The sequence below is a fragment of the Tenrec ecaudatus genome, chromosome 7, assembly GCF_050624435.1.
Source record: "Tenrec ecaudatus isolate mTenEca1 chromosome 7, mTenEca1.hap1, whole genome shotgun sequence".
NCBI classification, from domain to species: Eukaryota; Metazoa; Chordata; class Mammalia; order Afrosoricida; family Tenrecidae; genus Tenrec; species Tenrec ecaudatus.
Genome location: NC_134536.1, coordinates 129076383 through 129096492, shown reverse-complemented (window position 1 = coordinate 129096492; position 20110 = coordinate 129076383). Strand labels below are relative to the sequence as shown.

At 50.0% G+C, this 20110-nt stretch overlaps 1 protein-coding gene across 2 annotated transcripts in view; it reads left to right on the top strand.

Moving 5' to 3' along the window:
* The window catches only part of BICRAL (BICRA like chromatin remodeling complex associated protein), an 80721-nt gene that overhangs the window by 36563 nt on the left and 24048 nt on the right, over positions 1–20110 (top strand). For both annotated transcript variants that reach the window (XM_075555094.1, XM_075555095.1), the window contains exons 2-5: positions 644–689; positions 1398–1446; positions 1535–1603; positions 4217–5890. In XM_075555094.1, coding sequence (XP_075411209.1) covers positions 649–689; positions 1398–1446; positions 1535–1603; positions 4217–5890 — 1833 coding nt within the window. In that variant the 5' untranslated portion in view covers positions 644–648. The remainder of the gene's footprint in view (positions 1–643; positions 690–1397; positions 1447–1534; positions 1604–4216; positions 5891–20110) is intronic.

Below are 20110 nucleotides of genomic sequence, written 5' to 3'. Positions count from 1 at the left end.
AGCTGGTGCCAGCGACAGCTGCGGGGTGTGGGGGCGCAGGGCTCGGAGCCGGGCGGATGTTCTTCTCCAAAGATTCTAGAGTCGGGGCCTGATGTGTTTGGACAGAACGGGTTTGGGATTGAGCAGTCAGGAGGGCTGCTGCAGCGGGAGAACCGGGCCTCTGGGACAGCCCCCCCCCCCCCCCAGCAGAGCGCCTGTCCGCTAGATCAAAATGTCCAGGGAGACGGCGGTCCTGATGGCCTCACGCCGCCCAAAAGACCGCAAGAAATCCCTGCAGCTGGCGCTGCGGCTGGAGAAACATCCTTTTGGGGAAATTTGTAAACATTTGTAGGGACGAGATCTGCACTGTAGCAACAACCTTGTATCCCTGCCCCCGCCCCTTTTGTTCATGATACGTGGTGAAGGTGTTCAGATCCGGGGGTTATCAGGAGTCTGAAGAGTTTCTTAAGGCTTTGTCATGAGTAAAATCAATCCAAGCTGAGTACCAAATGAGTGCAACCTGTTTTTAAAAATCATGTTCGTGATCCTCGACTCGAGAACCCCCCACGGCTGACACACCTGCCAGGGACGTGCGAGGGATGTTGGCTGCATGGCGGCTGTTGGCTGTACTGGCGCTGCTCAACCGCCCTCTCTTCCTTTCTAGTTGTCATGGATGATGACGACGACTCGTGTCTCCTTGATCTTATTGGGTAAGACGCCCTTTCTCTGCTCGGGGAAATCAAGGTGCGAGGTTGGCTGAACCAAGGCAACTGCCTGGGAACCTCGTGGGTTGTAAAACAGCCATCAAGCAATCATCTTAGCTAGAGTAGAGAGACCAGTAGAGGCTGGGGATGATACAGGGGTCTTTAATCAGCTCTGGTCACACTGCTTTCAGACCTGTGGTTCAAACCCGCCAGCTACACCTTAGGAGAAAGAGGCGGCCGTCTGCTTCCATCAAGACTGACAGCCTTGGGAATCCCGTGGGGGCAGTTCTAGCCACCCTGCAGGACAGTTCTGAGTTGGAATCAACTCAATGGCGCTGGGTTACTTTTTTATTTTGCTTTTGGTGTTTACAAGGGGATTTAACCATGTCTATCAAAAAACATGTATTATCTTTCAATTCCGGTGTTGTTGGTTTTTTTAATTTTTCATAATCTTTTTGGAAGCCTCCCCACCCCCACCCCCTGCATTTTATAGCAAATCCCAGGAGGCAGAAGTAAATGACCATAGGATACGGAACAGCATCCCCACCACTCCAAGGAAAACACTAGCAATGGAATTGTGTGGGAATGGAAAACTGAAGGGGAGGGTCGTAGGAAAGCAGGATGGGCCATGTCTTTTTTCAGTCTGGTGAGGACAAGTGCTGCCTGTCAGTAACGTGTCGTCTGTGTTGTGTCTCCTCTGTTCCCACGCTCCAGAGACCCACAAGCGTTGAACTATTTTCTCCATGGACCTGGTAATAAATCCGTAAGTAACACTGAGAGCTTTTCAGACATCGGTTCGGTTTCTCCTTTGCGGATGAAGTAACCACCCTGTGAACGTGTGCTTTTTGCAGAGCAGTGATGACTTGACTCATTCAGGATATTCTGCAGCCAACTCAAATTCCATCTTCGCCAACTCTAGTGTGAGTATCGGAAGCACGGAGTATCAAGTGTCTCAGGCTCTCAGAGGCCCTGGGCATCGAGCCTGCAATGGCCTCTGGCCTCTGATGAGCAGCCCGATCCTGACCTGGTCTCTGGCAAGTGACAGGGGAGGCAGAGCGACTGGCTTCTGTCAACATTTTCTACTCTGCCTTAGCCAGTTAAGACAGTTGAGACTAACTTAGCCCTTGTTTAAAATAATAATATTTCAGCGTTCGTTCTGGAAAAAACTCAAATGTTATCACCTGGGGGAGTCTAATGAGAAGCTATCCTGAACCTGCTGTTTAAAGAAATCACACCTAATCATGGCTACCTAGGACTCATATTCTAAGAGACACCTCCTGAGCATTTGGCACATGCCTGGCACACTGCCGGTTTAACACACATTGCTCTCCCCTAATTCTCACAGTAGCTCCTTGAAGTGGGTATTACCCACCTTTCAGAGATAAGGGAACCAAAGCAGAGAGATGTCACAGGGAGAGCTACAGAGACAGGATTTTCCCCCGGGCCACGAGGCTCGGGGTCCCTAGAAGAGTGCACAGTTTGCCGATGATTACTAACCCACAGGGTTGGCAGTTCAAACCACCTCGGGGTACTTCAGAAGAAAGACCGACCTGGCTGTGTCCGTGAAGATGACTGTGGGGCTCAGTTCTACTCCGTAGCGCGTGCAGTCACCCTGAGTCTGAATCGATTGACTCCAGTGGGTTGGTTGGTGGGTTACGGGGTCCTGAGGCCCCTCCCACCAGAATTAGAGCACCCAGACAGACACCGGCGCTGGGGCTGGGGCAGCGTCCACTGGGGAGCGCTGTCTGACGTCTGTGGGTAAAGCCTCACGTTCCCGTCCCCTTCTCAGCCCCCAGGCCCAATCGTAGGCATTGGGCTCAGGTCAGGCAGCTGCCACCCGCGAGCTGCGGAACCTTAGATATGCCACTCAGTCGCTGAAAGACTCCGGCGTCCTCACTTTTGAACCCAGAGTAGTTGTAGAACTGCCTCACGAGCGTGAACTGACCGCTAACCCACGCACGTCGCTCGGTAGAGTGCTCATCACCGTGATAAGGCCTTTGCTTCCTTCATCTCCAACTTGGGCACTACTCAGAAGGTTCTTGGGAATGTACGTCTGTCAAGTATGGGATGTACGTAAGGTAGATCGTATCCTGCAAGACACCTCTACATGTGAAGGGTGGCTTCCCGTGAGGTGTCATTTCCGAAATTCATTCTGAACTCGTCTTAAGTCACTCCGCGTGACGCCCGGAGGCCCAAAAGCCTACACGAGCCTGTCCCTGCACAGCAGAGATTTCCATTGATCAGCTCGCCACGCCCGTGAGAGGGTCCATGGAAACATTCCAGACTGTTCATTCAGTGTGCCCTTGCTGGGAACGCATCATGCACCGAGTCACTGGTGGCAGCAAGAGTAGACATGCTCAGAAAACCACGTGGCGTCGAAGCTCATTGTGAGTCTACGCGCTGTCAAAAGCACCCCGCTCTGAGACACTCATACTTGCCCCCGGACGTGCCTGCAAAACCAGTCTCCTCCTCGGTTTCAGTTACTTTCTCCTCTTCCTTCCCCCTCGAGTCCACCCGCCCCGGGCCGAGTCCGTGCCGTGCCCGCTGCTGAGTCAGTGTCAGATGAACTAGGTTAGCTTTTCTGTCTGGTTTTTCTCATCTTCGGGCACCAACACCGAATGACCTTCATAAATTGGATCATTCTTAATTGGTCTACATAAATTGGTTTCCCCTTTACCTTGTTTTTAGATGGCTACTGACTCTTTAGTAACTTTGGCACGCCCCTTGACAGACTGCTGGAAAGTACGGAGCACATCGTATTTTTAATTGTTCAGGTCCCCTGGCTCTTCAAAGGCCCGGGTCTTCTCTAGTTGGCCACCAGCGGATGCTGGCTAAATGTTGATGGACTTTTACTTGAAAACATCTTTGTAAAACAATTACTCCCCCCAAAATCAATTGACCACTCACTCGATGTCAGCAGCTTGTTTTTATCTGAACCGGCGTCGTTAGGAAGGATGGTGGGCCAAGAACCAGGGTCTTCTTTCTGGCTAGTCTAGCCCTAGCCCACCTTCTAGAACCCAGAGCACCCAGACGTCACTTAGATGCCGTGTTGAAGACGACTGCACGTGGCTGTCTCCTGGACACACTGACAGAACTGGGGCTCACTTGAGCCGTACGGTGACATTTTGGAAATAGTGTCAGCACTTCAAAAGCAAAACTCAACTCCGTGTCGGATGTTCACGTCCTCAGTACGTACATCCATGGGCCTTCTCACTGCCCTAGAAGAGAGTTGACCAGATCAAGGGGCGTCTGTGCTTTGGGACAGTGGTGGGCATCTTGACTAAGGGCATAGAGGTCCGAGTGAGGTGGGCAGGTAGGAGAACCGAGTGTGAAAAGTGGGCTCTTGCTAGACTTTATTCATATTCAAAAGTAAGCCTGTTACTGCTTTGTCTTTTTTTTATTTAATAAATCATTTTATTGGGGCTCATATAACTCTTATCACAATCCATACATACGTCGATTGTTTTGTCTTTTCTAAGACACTTCAAAGGTTGGGAAGGAACTGTGACACGCGCTTTGTTTCTTTCTGATAGAATGCTGATCCCAAGGCGTCCCTCAAAGGCGTAAGCAGCCAGCTTGGGGAAGGGCCCAGTGATGGACTGCCACTCTCCACCAGCCTCCAGTTTCTGGAAGATGCCCTCGAGGCCGCTCCTCTTGCTGAGCTGGGTGAGGACCAGCCTTTCGACATTCTCCAGAAGTCCTTGCAGGAAGCCAACATCACCGAACAGACATTGGCGGAAGAGGCCTACCTGGACGCCAGTGTAGGTTCCAGCCAGCAGTTTGCTCAGCTCCAGGCTTCTTCCTCAGCGCCCTTCACTCAGGCTTCGAACGTTGCCAATTACTCAGGTCAGACGCTGCAGCCCATAGGGGTGACCCACGTGCCTGTCGGAGCTTCGTTTGCAAGCAATACAGTGGGTGTGCAACATGGCTTTATGCAGCACGTGGGGATCAGTGTGCCCAGCCAGCATTTGTCCAATAACAGTCAGATTAGCAGTTCTGGGCAGATACAGTTAATTGGGTCATTTGGGAATCAGCCCTCCATGATGACTATTAATAACTTGGATGGATCGCAAATTATACTAAAGGGCAGTGGGCAGCAGGCACCACCGAATGTGAGTGGAGGGCTGTTGGTTCATAGGCAGACCCCTAACGGCAACTCCCTGTTTGGGAACCCCAGCTCCAGTCCAGCAGCACAGCCCGTGACCGTCCCATTCAACAGCACCAACTTCCAGGCGTCTCTGCCCGTGCATAACATCATCATCCAGAGGGGTCTTACACCAAATTCAAATAAAGTCCCAATCAATATCCAGCCAAAGCCTATCCAGATGGGCCAGCAGAACACGTACAGCGTGAACAATTTGGGGATCCCGCAGCACCATGTCCAACAAGGAATCTCCTTCGCCTCTGCGAGCTCCCCCCAGGGCTCCGTGGTGGGTCCTCACATGTCGGTGAACATTGTGAATCAGCAGAACACGCGAAAGCCCGTCCCCTCCCAGACGGTGAGCGGCACAGGGGGTAGTATTGTGATCCATTCTCCCATGGGCCAGCCTCACGCCCCCCAAAGTCAGTTCCTCATCCCCACGAGCCTTTCCGTCAGTTCCAGCTCAGTCCACCACGTCCAGACCATAAACGGGCAGCTTCTTCAGACCCAACCCTCTCAGCTCATTTCTGGCCAGGTGGCCTCAGAGCATGTCATGTTGAACAGGAATTCCTCCAGCATGCTCAGGACCAACCCAGCCTACTCTGGACAGATGCTGAACAACCAGAATGCCGCTGTCCAGTTAGTGTCCGGGCAGACGTTTGCCACCTCCGGGAGCCCAGTGATCGTCAACCACGCTTCTCCTCAGATTGTGGGCGGGCAGATGCCCTTGCAGCAGGCATCGCCAACCGTGTTGCACCTGTCGCCTGGGCAGAGCAGCGTCTCCCAGGGGAGACCCGCCTTCACCACCATGTCCTCAGTGACCAGCATGGCAGGACCCAGTCGTTTCCCCGTTGTCAGCTCCTCCAGCACTGCCCATCCCAGTCTCGGCTCCACGGTCCAGTCCGGTGCGTCAGGATCAAACTTTCCTGGGGATCAGTTGACCCAGCCAAATCGGACTCCAGCGCCGGTCAGTGTGTCTCACCGTCTTCCAGTCTCTTCTTCCAAATCTCCCAGCACCTTCAGCAGCGCACCCGGAACAGGGACCCAGCAGCAGTTCTTCTGCCAGGTAATACATGGTGAAGGGGATGGAATTTTGAACCCTAGGGCCCCAATTGATTTATTAATTGGGGGAAAAAGAAACATTCAACTCGTGATTGCCTTGGTTTACTTATTTATTTATTTGAATCCAGCGTAGCATTCTGTTTTAGAAGATTCTAGAATCAGACTCTTGGGTTTGACCGTAAGCTTTATGACGTCGGACGAGTTCACTTAGCTTTCTAAGCTTCATTTTCCTGAAAGGGGAAGTGGAGATGCCGCTCTGACTAATCACACGGAATTATCAGGATTAAATGAGATAATCCTCCTAGCCCGTTTAACACGATCTCCGGCAAATAGCAAATACTCAGAAAGAGCCCGGGTCGCTCTGTACTTGATGCAATAGAGTGTGTGCATTTAAAATGAAAACCTCTCTGGGGTTTTTTATTGACACAGAGCAAGCAGCTAGGTATGTGCCTATGGGCTCACATGAAGCCGTCCTGGCTGCTGCTTGGGTGCCACCTGGAAGGGCAGGCTCAAGGGTTCAGCATGACCCTGACCTGCAGCCGAAGGGGAGTGGGGGCGGGGGGCGGTACGGGTTCCGGATCTCAGGCCTCCGTCAGCCGACCAGACAGGTGAACTTGTTGTTATCTTACCTGCTTGGTGCAGGGCTATTACCGTGGAGTCCCTGTACAACTGCAGAGCATTCCTGAAAAGGCTCGCACATGGTTGTCTCCTGGACACCGTGTACCCAGAACCAGAACCGGGACTCACTCCCTGCCTCAGATAGGGAGACAGTTTGAAAAATAAGGTATGTCCGTATTTCAAAACCACATTCCCGACCAGCTTCAGTTCACTCCCTTCCATCCAGTGGTCCCTCCTTTCTTCTAGCTCTCAGTCCTCACTCACTCTGTCGACCTTCCATAATTAGAGCCCCTCTCCCTGTCTGCTGGGGGGCCCATCCTCCACCCCCACTCCCATGCCCGTAGTCTCCCTCTGCCTTCCTCCTCCCATGTGGGAGCCTTCCGACACATCTCTGCACTTTGTGGAGCCAGCACTTAAGAAACGTCTACCTTTGCCCTAGTAATTCCACTAAGACTCTTAAGGAAGCAAGCAAAGATTATTTCTAAGCAATGGTGTTTACTGTGGTCTTTTTAGTATCAAAGGTTTTTTGTGGGGTTGTTGTTGGTTGGGAGGTGGATGTTGAATGACAGACCGACAGAAAAGTGAACGTTACAAACACAGTACAAAGAATTTCCCTTTGTGTGATGTGAGCTTCTCACCACGTTTGACCCTCTGTAGCCTCTGTCTGCTCTCCCTCTCCCTCACTAGCTTGCACAACCTGGATCTGAAAGAGTAAATTGCAGGCGTGTTCCCTTCTGGGTCACTAACACTTTGGCCTTTAGTTGTGGATTCCCTAAAAATGACAGTCCCTATAGAACCACAAAGCAGGAATTAAATCAGCATTGTCCGGTGCTGTCACCGGATCTACAGGCCAGATGCAGGCTTAGTCAATTCTCATTATCGCCATGACAGCAAAAGAGAGAAAAAAGATGTTTCTATGGCCTACGATCCGGTCTGATTTGTTCCTATGTCTCCTTCTCACATCATCTCACCATCAGAGTCAATCCCAGCTCGTAGGACAGGGTAGAACTGCCCCTGGGGGGTTCAGAGACATCAGTTTGTTTGTTTTTTAATCGTTTTATTAGGGGCTCATATAACTCTTATCACAATCCATACATCCACCCATTGTGTTGAGAACATTTGTACATTCATTGCCCTCATCATTCTCAAAACATTTGCTCTCCACTTAACCCCCTGACATCAGCTCCTCATTTTTTCCCTTCCTCCCCGTTCCCCCTTCCTTCATGAGCCCTTGATAATTTATAAATTATTACTTTGTCATATCTTTGCCTGTCCGACATCTCCCTTCACCCACTTTTCTGTTGTCCGTTCCCCAGGGACATGTAGATCCTTGTAATCCGTTCCCCCTTTCCAATCCACCCTCCTATACGCCTCCCAGTATCGCTGTTCACACCACTGGTCCTGAAGGGATCATCCGCCCTGGATTCCCTGAGTTTCCAATTCCTATCTGTACCAATGGACATCCTCTGGTCTAACCAGATTTGTAAGGTAGAATTGGGATCATGATAGTGGGGTAGGAGGAAGCATTTAGGAACTAGAGGAAAGTTGTCTGTTTCATTGTTGCTACATCGCACTCTGTCTGACTTGTCTCCTCCCCGAGACCCCTGTGCAAGGGGATCTCCAGTGACCGACAAATGGACTTTGGGTCTCCACTCCGCACTCCCCCCCTCATTCACTATGGTAAGATTTTTTTGTTTTGATGATGCCTGATACCTGATCCCTTCGACACCTCGTGATCGCACAGGCTGGTGTGCTTCTTCCATGTGGACTTTGTTACTTCTGAGCTAGATGGCTGCTTGTTTACCTTCAAGCCTTTAAGACCCCAGACGCTGTATCTCTTGATAGCTGAACACCATCAGCTTTCTATACCACATTTGCTTATGCACCCATTTGGATGGTCTGTCTTTATGAGAATAAAAAGCCCATCTTTTTCTCGAGGAGCAGCTGGTAGTGTTCGAACTGCTGACCTTATGTCAAGTTAGCCGCCTGATGCATGACCACTATGCCACCAGGGTTCCTGTGTTTCCTTGCTAGTCTTTAAATCTAGAACAGTCAACTCCTCCTTTCTTTGTCTTGTTTAGTCTTGAGATTGTGGAATACCTCTCACTTTGGGTTGGTGCACTGTTTCCTCCGGATTGGGTGCAGGTGAACATTTTGGGCAAGATTGCAATAAACGCCCTGTGTCCTCCTGGTGTTCTTGACGTGGGTTGGCCCCATCGATGAGGAGGCTAACATGGATCACTCCTTGGGCTCGCTTCTGCTAGGTGTCTCTCCGTTGCTAAGTTACTCTTCCCCCTTTGTCCTCTAGAGGTACTTTATGGGAGATGCTCTGAGGCTCTCCGTTTTCTCATCAAACTCACACATGCTAGTGTCAACTTCCACCGTGAATTCCTGACTGGACCAATTATCACGGCATGACTGTCAGGTAGAGATGTTCGACCACCACCGTCCTTTCTCTGCTTACTGATGCTTTTCTACTGCAAAGAAGAACCGGGCCCTCTCCCTTTTAACTTACAGCAGAATGGACTCGTATATGCTTATTTTCTTCGCTGGGTTGTGAATATTTACTGTCTTTTTTTCATTTTGATGCACGAATTTGCCCAGATTTGGAGATTTGGCCATTGATGCTCTCTCCAAATTGACTGCTGGGTCTTCTGACATACTCCCATCACACTTTGTAGTATTTTTCACCAATTTTGAGGAAAACACGATGCTTCCTATTTTATCTTTTACTTTCCCTGCCCTTGGCCTAGAATCAAACCTTGCTTTCTTGTGGAAAGCAACACTTAGGAAAAACTCCCAAAGGGTGGCTGGAAACGTCACAGTGAAGTATACCAGTGGACTGCGCCAAGACCTAGAATTAGGAAAACCAAAGCACATACTTCACATTTATCAAACGGAAAGAGCCGAAGTGTTGAGGGGTTCTCTGGTCAAAATGTTTCATTGTTCAGGAAGCATGCAAAAAAGCTGACATGAATATAGAGTCATTGGACCAAAGAGAGTTTGGTTGCTGTTTGGTCATTTCGGGAGGCAGAATACGATCAAGAACTGCTGGCGTTGAAGGAAGAAGTCCAAGCTGCACCGAAGGCATTGGCAGAAAACAAGGCTTCCGGAGATGATGGGATACCAATGGAAATGTTTTTAAAAAACAACACAATGAGGTGCTAGAAGCACTCACTAGTCTGTACCAAGCAGCTTGGAAGACATCTATCTTTGTGCCCATCCCAAAGGAGGTGATCCAACAGGACGCAGAAATTATCAAACTGTATCACACACAAGAGAAAGTTTGCTGAAGGTCACTCGAGACTGACCGCAGCAGCCCCTCTTGAGCTGGAACAAGAAGAGAAGGTGAGGAGTGGGCACCCCTAACTGGCTCCAGGTGGATCTTGGATGAAAGCAGAGTTGGCAGATGGACGTTTGTGCTTTATTGACGATGCAAGAATGTTCAGCCATGTGGATCATAGCCACCTGTGTCTAGCAGGGAGCAGGAGGGGAAGTACAGAACACCTCCTTGTCCCTTGTGGAGCCTGAGCCACAAACAACTCGAGGACAGTGGGTTTGGTTTTCTGGTTCCTAGACCAATAGGCAGTTGTTCTCCCGGAACAAGGGGATACGAGTGGTTTAAAATCAGGAAAGGTGTGTGTCAGGATTGTATCATTTCACCATCCTTTCTCTCTATGCGGAGCAAATACTCCAAGAAGCTGGGCTGTCTGAGATTCATTTACCACCTGTAACACGCAGAATCCCCCGCCCTTGCTTGCTGAAAGCAAAGACTTAAAGTACTTACTGGTGAAGATCAACGATGAAATGAATTGCTCCTCAATGTTAAAAAAAACAACAACATTCCCCCTTTATAAGTTTGAATGATGAAACTATTCAATTCTGTGATATGTAAATTATGTGCCAATAAAACTGTTTTTTGTGGGGTTTTTTTTAAAAGTCCTGCAACAAGACCAGTAAACATCATGGTAAGTGTAGAAATAATTGAGGTTGTCCAAGATTTCATCTTGCTTGCATCCACAGTCAATGCTCATGGAAGTAGCAGTCAGGAAGTAGAAGGATGTGTTGCACTGAGCAGATCTGCAGACCTTTTAGAGTACCGAGAGCAAAGGTGGGACGATGAGGACTGGGTTGCACCTAACCTAAGCCATGGTGTTTCTGGCAGCCTCATATACATGTAAAACCCTAGACAATGAATAAGAGAAGAATGGATATATTTGAATAATGGTGTTGGCAAATAATATTTTATTATTTTTAATCATTTTATTAGGGGCTTATACAACTCTTATCACAATCTATACACACATCAATTGTGTAAAGCACATCTGTACATTCATTGCCCTCATCATTCTCAAAACATTTGCTCTCCACTTAAGCCCCTGGCATCAGCTCCTCATTTTCCCCCTCCCTCCCCGCTCCCCTCACCCTCATGAGCCCTTGATAATTTATAAATTATTATTTTGTCATATCTTGCCCTGTCCAACGTTATGTAGATCCTTGTAATCCGTTCCCTCTTTCTACCCCACCCTCCCTCTATGCTCCCAGTATTGCCACTCTCACCCCTGGTCCTGAAGGGATCATCGCCCTGGATTCCCTGTGTTTCTGGTTCCTATCTGTATCAGTGTACATCCTCTGGTCTAGCCAGACTTGCAAGGTAGAATTGGGATCATGATAGTGGGGGGAGGAGGAAGCATTTAGGAACTAGAGGAAAGTTGTATGTTTCATCGTTGCTACATCACACCCTGTCTGGCTTGTCTCCTCCCCGAGACCCTTCTGTAAGGGGATGTCCAGTGGCCTACAAATGGGCTTTGGGTCTCCACTCCATATTCCCCCCCTCATTCACTATGTTTAGATTTTTTTGTTCTGATGATGCCTGATACCTGATTCCTTCCACACCTCATGATTGCACAGGCTGGTGAGCTTCTTCCATGTGGGCTTTGTTGTTTCTGAGCTAGATGGCCGCTTGTTTACCTTCAAGCCTTTAAAACCCCAGACGCTATATCTTTTGATAGCTGGGCACCATCAGGTTTCTTCACCACATTTGCATATTCACCCGCTTTGTCTTCAGTGGTTGTGTTGGAAAGGTGAGCATCATAGAATGCCATTTTAATAGAAGAGAGTATTCTTGCATTGAGGGAGTACTTGAGTGGAGGTCCAATGTCCCTCTGCTACCTTGATACTAAATCTATAAATATATGCACATAGATCTATTTCCCCATCCTCATATATATATTTGCATACGTACATGCCTGTATTTAGACCTCTATAAATGCCCTTTGCCTCCTCTATTTCCTTTGACTTTCCTCTTGTCCCACTATCATGCTCAGTCTTCATTTGGTAATTCCTCTTGGCTACATTACCCTTGATCACGCCCTACCAGGCCGCCTACACCCTCCTCACCACCGCTTTGGATCACATGTTGTTCCCTTGTCCCTGGGTTTGTTAACACCACTACATTTTCCCCCACCTCCCACTCTCCCATGTCCCCCAGAACTGTTGGTCCCATTGTTTCCTCCACCAGATTGTTCATCCAGACTATCTTGTTTAGACAGATCTACGGAGATAATAACATGCACAAAAATAAGATCGAGCTCAACAATATACAACAAAACATCAACATCAACAAACCAATGACCAAATAAAAACCACAAGAAAGAAAAGATTGTCGTTAGTTAAAGGACTGTTTGTTGGCCTTTAGGAGTGTTTCCCCGTCCAGTGTGTTGGGGCACCACACCCTGGCCCCAAAGTCCACCTTCAACATTCCCTGGGGACTTCGCTGCTCCATTCCCTTGCTGTTCTGTTGCACCCCCTTAGTGTTTTGCCTTGGTGTGGCGGGATCAGATCAGGCGCAATTCCCACACTGTGTCTCTGGTGCTGTCCCCTGCAGGGCCATGGGTCAGTGAGGGGTGTCATGTCTCATAGTGGGGCTGGCCATGTGGTCCTCTCTGTGGACTGGCTGCTCTAATTGGGGTCATCGTCCTCATTGATCGGCCAGGATGTGCTTCACTCTCTCCTCCTCCTCCTTCATTTCTTCCCGGGTGCGCCGATCGATATGACCCTCTCCCAGGGCTGCAGATTCAGTGCCGTCCTTTGAAATAAAATCTTCTAGGGGGAGGGGCAGGTGTCCACGTAGTAGTTGGGATTGGGGCTGGCCCTCCAGACCTCTCCACTGGTTCCCTACTCCACGCCGGCATGTTGCATGCGAATATTTCTTTATTAAGGACCACCAGAAGAATGGGTTGGTGGAAGTCCAGGCAAAAACGCCCCTTGGAAACAGTTTCACGTTCTTCGGACATGTTATCAGGAGGGACCGGGCCCTAGAGAAGGACGAAAGACTTCAACAAGGTGGACAGACCCCGTGGCTGCAGGGTCAGGCATGACAGTCATGGGGGGACACCACCGGACCGCAGTGTCTTGTGCCAGTGCAGGCAGGGCAGTGTGAGCGGACACCAACTCCATGGCCTCCACAGGACGTCCATAGGGGGTGATAGCTCCCGGTGGGTTCGCTTTGCATTTCCCTGATGACTCAGAATGTGGACCATCTTCATATGTGCTGCGCTCGGTGTCCGTTTGTATGTCCTCCTTGAGGTACAAATAGATAGAACGAGACATTAGCAAGTCAACATTTGACGATTTCGTGGCAACCATCCCCACTGTTTGCAAGTCGTTCCACTCCCGTCTGCGGAACCTCAGGGCCCCTAGGCAGACTCCCCCTCTCTCCTGCCACTAGTAACTGGATGCATGTGCCTGTTCCACATAAGTGGGATCGTACAGTATTTGTCCCTTAGGGGCTGACTTACTTTACTCTGTTTTCAGAACTAGCCCATGTTGTAACATGCATAAGACCTTCATTGTTCCTTATGACTGAGTAGTGGTCTGTCGTTTACATATTTTGTGTAGCAGTGCACATAATACGTTGAGTTCCATTGTGTGCCTTATTTTATATGCCGCTGTGTACTGTATTGGTTTATGCTTCCATCTGTTGAGTTTTTTCTACCTCTTGGCTATGTGAAATGAATGTTACTAGAGCTTTCAGTATTCACTTGTAAGAGTTCTTGATATAACAGGTACAAGTTCCTTATAAGATAACTAGATTCATAATTTTAGGTATGTCCCCCCATTTTTTGGGGGGGTTGTTAAACAGACAAGTGGCAAAAATAATATTTAAAAAACTATATTATATTTAAACAGATCCAAAATAGTTTAGGAAAAAAATATTTCTTTTTCCTGCCTCCCAGGTTCCCACCCACAGGCCCCCGCTGTTCCTCTGCTCTTTGTGTTCTCCCGCTGCTACATCTACGAGAGGGCTTCAGATTTCGTGGACAGTCTTTCAATTCCATTTTCCACACACTTTTTGAAGCCCTCTTCATCCCCACACTCCGAAAGAGCCAAACTCAGTGCCATCAAGGCCGTACGACTCATCCCAACCCCCTATGGGTTTCTGAGACTGTAACTGGGGGAAGTAGAAAGCCCAGTCTTACTCCTTCAGAGCTGTTGGTGGTTTCAAACTGCTGACCATGCGAGCGCAACCCAACGTAGAACCACCGCACCACCCAGGCCCCACCACGGTATCTATAAGAGAGGACTTCAGAAGTTCATGGAAAATGCATATTATGAAAAAACAGTGCATAGATTTTCTTTTTTTGGTAGCAAACTTAACTCGCATTAACGTGTTATAACACATCGGAACAGGAGGCACTAAGAAGGACAAGTTTGAAAAGAGTCCCCGTCAGAGCAACATGAATTCTGCTAAAATTAGACAAGAACAAACATCAAATCTGTGGTGACGTGTGGGTGGAAGAATGGTGAAACTGGTGCTTTACAAAAAGTCTGGCAGGAAAGTGCCCTGAAGACTTTAACCAGTCGTTGACAAACGGGCCTCTCAGCACAGACCTCTGAAAAAAGAAGCCCACACCCCTTGCCACCGAGTCGATTCTGAGTCATCCTGCTCTCTCTAGGACGGTGGAACTGCCCCCAAAGGGTTTCCAAGACTGTAAACTCTACTGCTCTCTCTCTTTCCTTTTGGTGGGTTCCCACTGCCCCCCCTTAGGCACTGCGCCACCAGGGCTCCATTGAAGAACAAGGACATTGGTCTACGCAGCCTGAATTCATGATCACCCCCAGGTTATTTACCAGGGACACGCTGAAGTGACATCACCTTCTTCCAGTGGTCCCAGGAATATCCCTTCCCATGATCTCTTTACTCTAGAATGCGAACAACACGGATGCCATTAATTTCCCCGTGTCTTTTGGCCTACATCAGCCTAAATCATAGGTTCTCAAACGTACCTGCCTCCCACTTCCTTTTCAGGAAAAGAAAGAATTCCTCAGCGTCCTCTGGCAATTAAAAACGTTTGTACCATAGCCCCTCATCCAGGATACAGTGTAGGCATCTGCAGCTCCCCTGCGCCCTCTAGGGGCAGTGTTGCCCACGTTGGGAAACACTGGTGTAGATCAAGGGTTGGCAAACTTTTAAGATGACAACAAATCCTAGCCCTCACAACTATTTGAAAATTATTCGCTCTCTGGGCTTTAACGCCATCTTGTTAGAAACCTCCGAGCCATGAGAGCCAAGTGGAGGAAGAAGAGAATGCGCAGACTGAAGCGCAAGAGAAGAAAGATGAGGCAGAGGTCCAAGTAAACACCCAGGCGCCCTCCGAAGCCACAGCTGCAGGACTGACTAGGGAGTGCCTGAGGCCGGGACACTGCAACAAGCTGCTGACCGCACGCTCCCCACCGGCTCCGCATCTGCAACCTGGTCGCCATTGGATCGCCGAGACCCGCCACCTCCTCTCATAACCCGTCCGGCTTTGAGCCTTTGCCCCGGCCCTAAGACATTCTGGACTCGTTCTGCCCGCAGTTGTGGCTCGATGTAATGTGCACAATAAATCGTCTTGGCTGAAGACTCAAAAAAAAAAAAAAAGAAAAGAAAATTATTCAAGAGCCATAAATATATATTTTATTTAAAAATATATGATATGCTTTAATTTTTTTCAGTTATACTTCAGAGCCACAGGTACATACCCAAACAGTTTGCCCACCGCTGGTCTAAATAGGGCCTTCGTGCCCCTTGGTGTGGAATTGTCTGTCTGTCTCCTCCTGCTTTGATGCAGGCTCATTGTTTTGGGGAAAGCACCTGATGTTGGTTTGTCCGGTTTCTGGCAATGCTGACTGATGTCCTGGTTAAGATGTTGCCACCGGGATTCTCTAGGCAACAGTGGGACGGTCGGTCACATGAGCCTGGTGTTTCTCAGCCTCTCACCTGGTGACTTGTTACTCCCTGATGACCCCACCTGAGGCTCACATCTGCAGACTGCACTGCTCTTTCTACATTTCGTGGGTGGCATTTTTCCATTAAAAAATAGCTGTTCCCCCCCCACACACACACTATATTTTGAGGAACATTATCAACTCGGAAGCAGTCCTAGCACCACAGGGGATGAAGTGTTGAACTACTGACCACAGGTCACAGGTTCAAATCCACCAGCTGCTCGGCAGGTAAAACATACGACCGTCTGGAATCCCCCATGAGCACTTCTGTGTCTGATAGAGTCAGAATCAACTCGGACAGTGGGTTTTATAAACTCATGGATTCTTGTTAAGGACGTTTGCATTCATTTGTAAGATGTTTTATTGGGAAGACTATGAAACATCAACAAAAAGTAGGCAAGACAGTGTAGTGGTCACAGCTGGGTCCTCTTATTCCCCGGACTGCCCACCCCAAGTTGTCCTGGTGCCTTGGCCCGCCCGGCCCACTGTACAGCCCTCTGCTTTCCTGTCTGTTATTGACTCGCCCTTTCTTCCGGTACCTCCAATAACTCCCCAATGCCTATGCATCCTCCTTTTAAAATGCCTCCTCTAAGGAGCCCTGGTGGCATGGTGGTGACACGGTGGGCTGCGAACAGCAACGTCAGGGGTTTGAAACCACCGGGGGCCTGAAAGAGAGAGACAGTTCAACACGAAAGGACAAAGATTCTAGGAGACCAGTTGCTTTAAAAAAAAAAAAAAAGGAAAAATATCAAGATAAAAGTAAAAAAATACTGCCTCCTCTATCTATTCTTTCCAATCATCATCACCAGTCGGTGAAAAGGGCTTTATATATTATTTCTAATGCTGATCTTGGCTGTGGAGCCCTGGTGGCATAATGGCTTACGAGCCGCTCCGCGGGAGAAAGATGAGCTACCGTCTCGGAAATCTACAGCGTCGATTCCACTCCGTCCCATCCGGGAGCTATGAGTCGGAATTGACTCGCCGGCAGTCAAGGTTTGATGCCTTGTCCCAATTTCAGTCTCGGAGATGGAGGTTGAGGGCATAGTTAAATTACTCCAAAATCAGACTTCACCAGCTAGCTAGGAAATACTTGCTGAGAAGCACGCTGCTGTTCCGCTCCTTTCGGGCGCCCAAACCTGAGCGGGAGCGCGCGTGGTTGCTGTCCTTGGTGCTGGGGCGGTGCGTAGGAGTTGGGCCGTGAACCAGAAGGTCAGCCATTCGAAACCACCGGCTGCTCCACAGAGCAAGACAGGGCTTTCTGCCACAGTAAAGAGGTGACCGTCTCGGAAACTCCCAGGGGCCGTTCTGCCCTGTCCTATAGGGTCCCCTTCAGCTGGCTTTGCCGTGATGGCAACGAGTGTTTGGGAGTTGGGTGCTGCTGCATTGTTCAGACTCAAAGCACTGCCCAGGCCGTGCCGTCCTGCCAATAGCAGATAGGGGTGAGCTCCTGCTGCAGCCGCGGCGTCCGTCCATCTTCAGGGTCTTCTTCCTCTTCACTAGCCTGCTGCTTACCAAGCGGGATGTCCTTTGCCGGGCTCTGGGTCCTCATGGTAGGAAGTGAAATCCAGCCCCACCGCCCTCACTTCTAGGGAGCCCCCTGGCTGGATGTCTTCGAAGACAGGCTTGCTCCTTCTTGACAGCGTGTGATAGGCCCAGTGTTCTCTGGCAAGACTGGCACGTAAATGTGTGCATTCTTCCTCAGCTGCCGTCCGGCCTTCACACGCATTTCAAGGTCACCAGACGGGCAGTCAGCGGGACTGCAGTGTGATGGGAAGAACAGGAGCTGACTCGGGAGTCAGGGCTGGGGGGACAGGCCCTGCTCTGCCAGCGTCTGACCCCTGCGATCAAACACTCCGTCTCAAGTTCTTAGAGCCTGAGTTTTCCGTTCTCCAAACAAGATCCCACACCATCCAATGGCATTTGGGAAGTTTTTTTAAATCTGCCTGCCTGTTCTCCCCACCCCTGTGAATTCTCATGTAAACAGTCTGGAAAGAAGGCTAGGCAGCAGTGTGTTTCAAAAGCTCCACAGGTGACGACGCTGAAGGAGAGCCAGGCTAGAGACCCCCTGGGCCAGGTGACTGTCCAGGCCGGTGCCAACCTGAGCAGCCCTTCCTTCGACACCTGGAACACTGGGCTGGCACCGAGGTGGCCGTCAGCCTCCTTCTACAGACAGGTTTCCAGCACTCACTGTCCCCCCATCAGTGTTTGCTTGACGACCTGAACTAAATCATCTAGGACAGTGGTTCTCAACCTGTGGGTCACGACCCCTTTGGGGGTCAAATGACCCTTTCACAGGGGTCGCCTAAGACCATCGGAAAACACATATTTCCCATGGTCTTAGGAACCGAGACACCACTCCTCTATCCATCTCTAGGCATGTCTGACATCCACACACGAGAACCCAGCACGAAGACTTACCCATGCTTCAAGACAACATTTCATTGATTTGTCAGTAGAAACAAATATTTCACAATATATAGCTATATGCTGTTTTTGTGATGAATCACTATGATTTCATGATGTTCAATTTGTAACAATGAAAATACAGCCTGTATATCAGATATTTACATTATGATTCACAACAGTAGCAAAATGACAATTATGAAGTAGCGATGAAAATAGTTTTATGGTTGGGGGTCACCACAACATGAGGAACTGTATGAAAGGGTCACAGCTTGAGGAAGGTTGAGAACCACCGCTCCAGGATCTTCCCATTCCTACTGGATACAGGGCAGTCTTTCACTGGCCCCTGCATAGGCCAGCCCTGTTGTGAGCCTCAGGCCTTACTCTTGGGCACTCATGGGATGCCACTTCCCCCATGTCTATCAGGGAACCCCCTTGCTCATCTCTGCCCACTGCACTGCCTGCCAGGCGTAGGATCACTTGCTGTAGGATGCATTACCTTCAGTGCGTCTCTCAGTCACCCAACATTGAATACCTGCCATGGCCCATCCTGGTTACAGTCATCGCTCCAGGACCAGAGGCAGGCAGACAGACTCATCACAGACACAGCCGGTATTTTAAGTGTACAACAGAAGCCCTCCAGAAAAGGGGTCTCTGCCGTGGGTGGGTTCATCAAGGAGAGCTGGTTTCTGAGCTGAGGTCTAAATGAACCCCTTGCTGTGGGGCGCACGCGTGTCCAAGTGGAATTGCTTGCTGGGGCTTTCAGTCATGTATTTTCTGAAGCAGTCCCCCTGGCCTGCCTTCCAAAGGTGCTCTCTGCAGGCTAAGCCCTCCCCCTGCTGTTGGCACCTCTCAGGGAGCTGAGGCCAAGGAAGGGAGGGATTGGGATCCCCCAGGCCACTGAGCCCCACAGTCTCCTGGAGACCGTCTAGGAGCAGGTAGCACTGCCCCCTGGCTTTCTGAGACTGCAGTAGAAAGCCTCATCTTACTCCGGTGAAGCGGCTGGTGGTTGTTGAATTGCTGACCTTGAGGTGAGCCGCCTAATGCGCACCCACTAGGCCACCAGGGACCCTCTGTGGGACCCTGGAGGAAGGAAAACCAGCCGGGAGGGGTGGGGAAGAGGCTGGGAGAGGAAGGCAGCGCTCCCATCATCCATCATCACGGAAGCATGAGGTGGTGAGGGCCTGCATGAGCTCTGTGGCAGTACAGGTAGTGAAACGGGGAGATCTGAGGCCATGAACCGATGGGTAGGTGCAAATAGATAAGGCTCTTGGCTACGAACTGAAAGGCAGCCAAGTCCACCAGAGGTGCTTCAGAGGAAAGGCCTGGCACTCTGCTTCTGAAAATCCACCCCTGAAAGCCCCCTAGGGCAAAGGCACACTCTGATGCTCATGGAGTTACCGTGGGTCAGCTTTGGGAGTTAGATGGAGCACACGGCTGCCTGCGTGCGGAGCAGTGAGGAGGGGCCGCCCAGGTTCTCACTGAGAGGACCTGGGAAGAAACTTCAGGTTGGAGGGAGATGGTTGCATTTCCTCTAGGCTATGCTTGTCAAATCGGAGGTGCCTAAAGGAGCGCTGGGTACCCATTGAGCTGCTCTCCCCAAGGTTTGAGGTTCAAACCTACCAGCTGCTCCTTGGGGAAAAGATTAGACCTTTTTCCCACCTGAAAAGATTGTAAGTCTCGGAAACCCCCTGGGGCAGCCCTGTCGGCTCGATGGCAGGGAGTGCCTCAAGGAAGAGCCGAGCCATGTGATGCACAGTTCGCTACACACACTGACACTTGGGGCAGACCCGGGTGAGCAGGAAATGAATTGTAATGGGAGCATTGGGGCGAGGGGGCAGCGTGGATCGGGAGACTACAGGCCCAGGTGAGCAGGCAGTGGAACAAGGAAGAAGAGGAAGACCACTGGGCTCAGAAAGGAGCTGCAGACAGG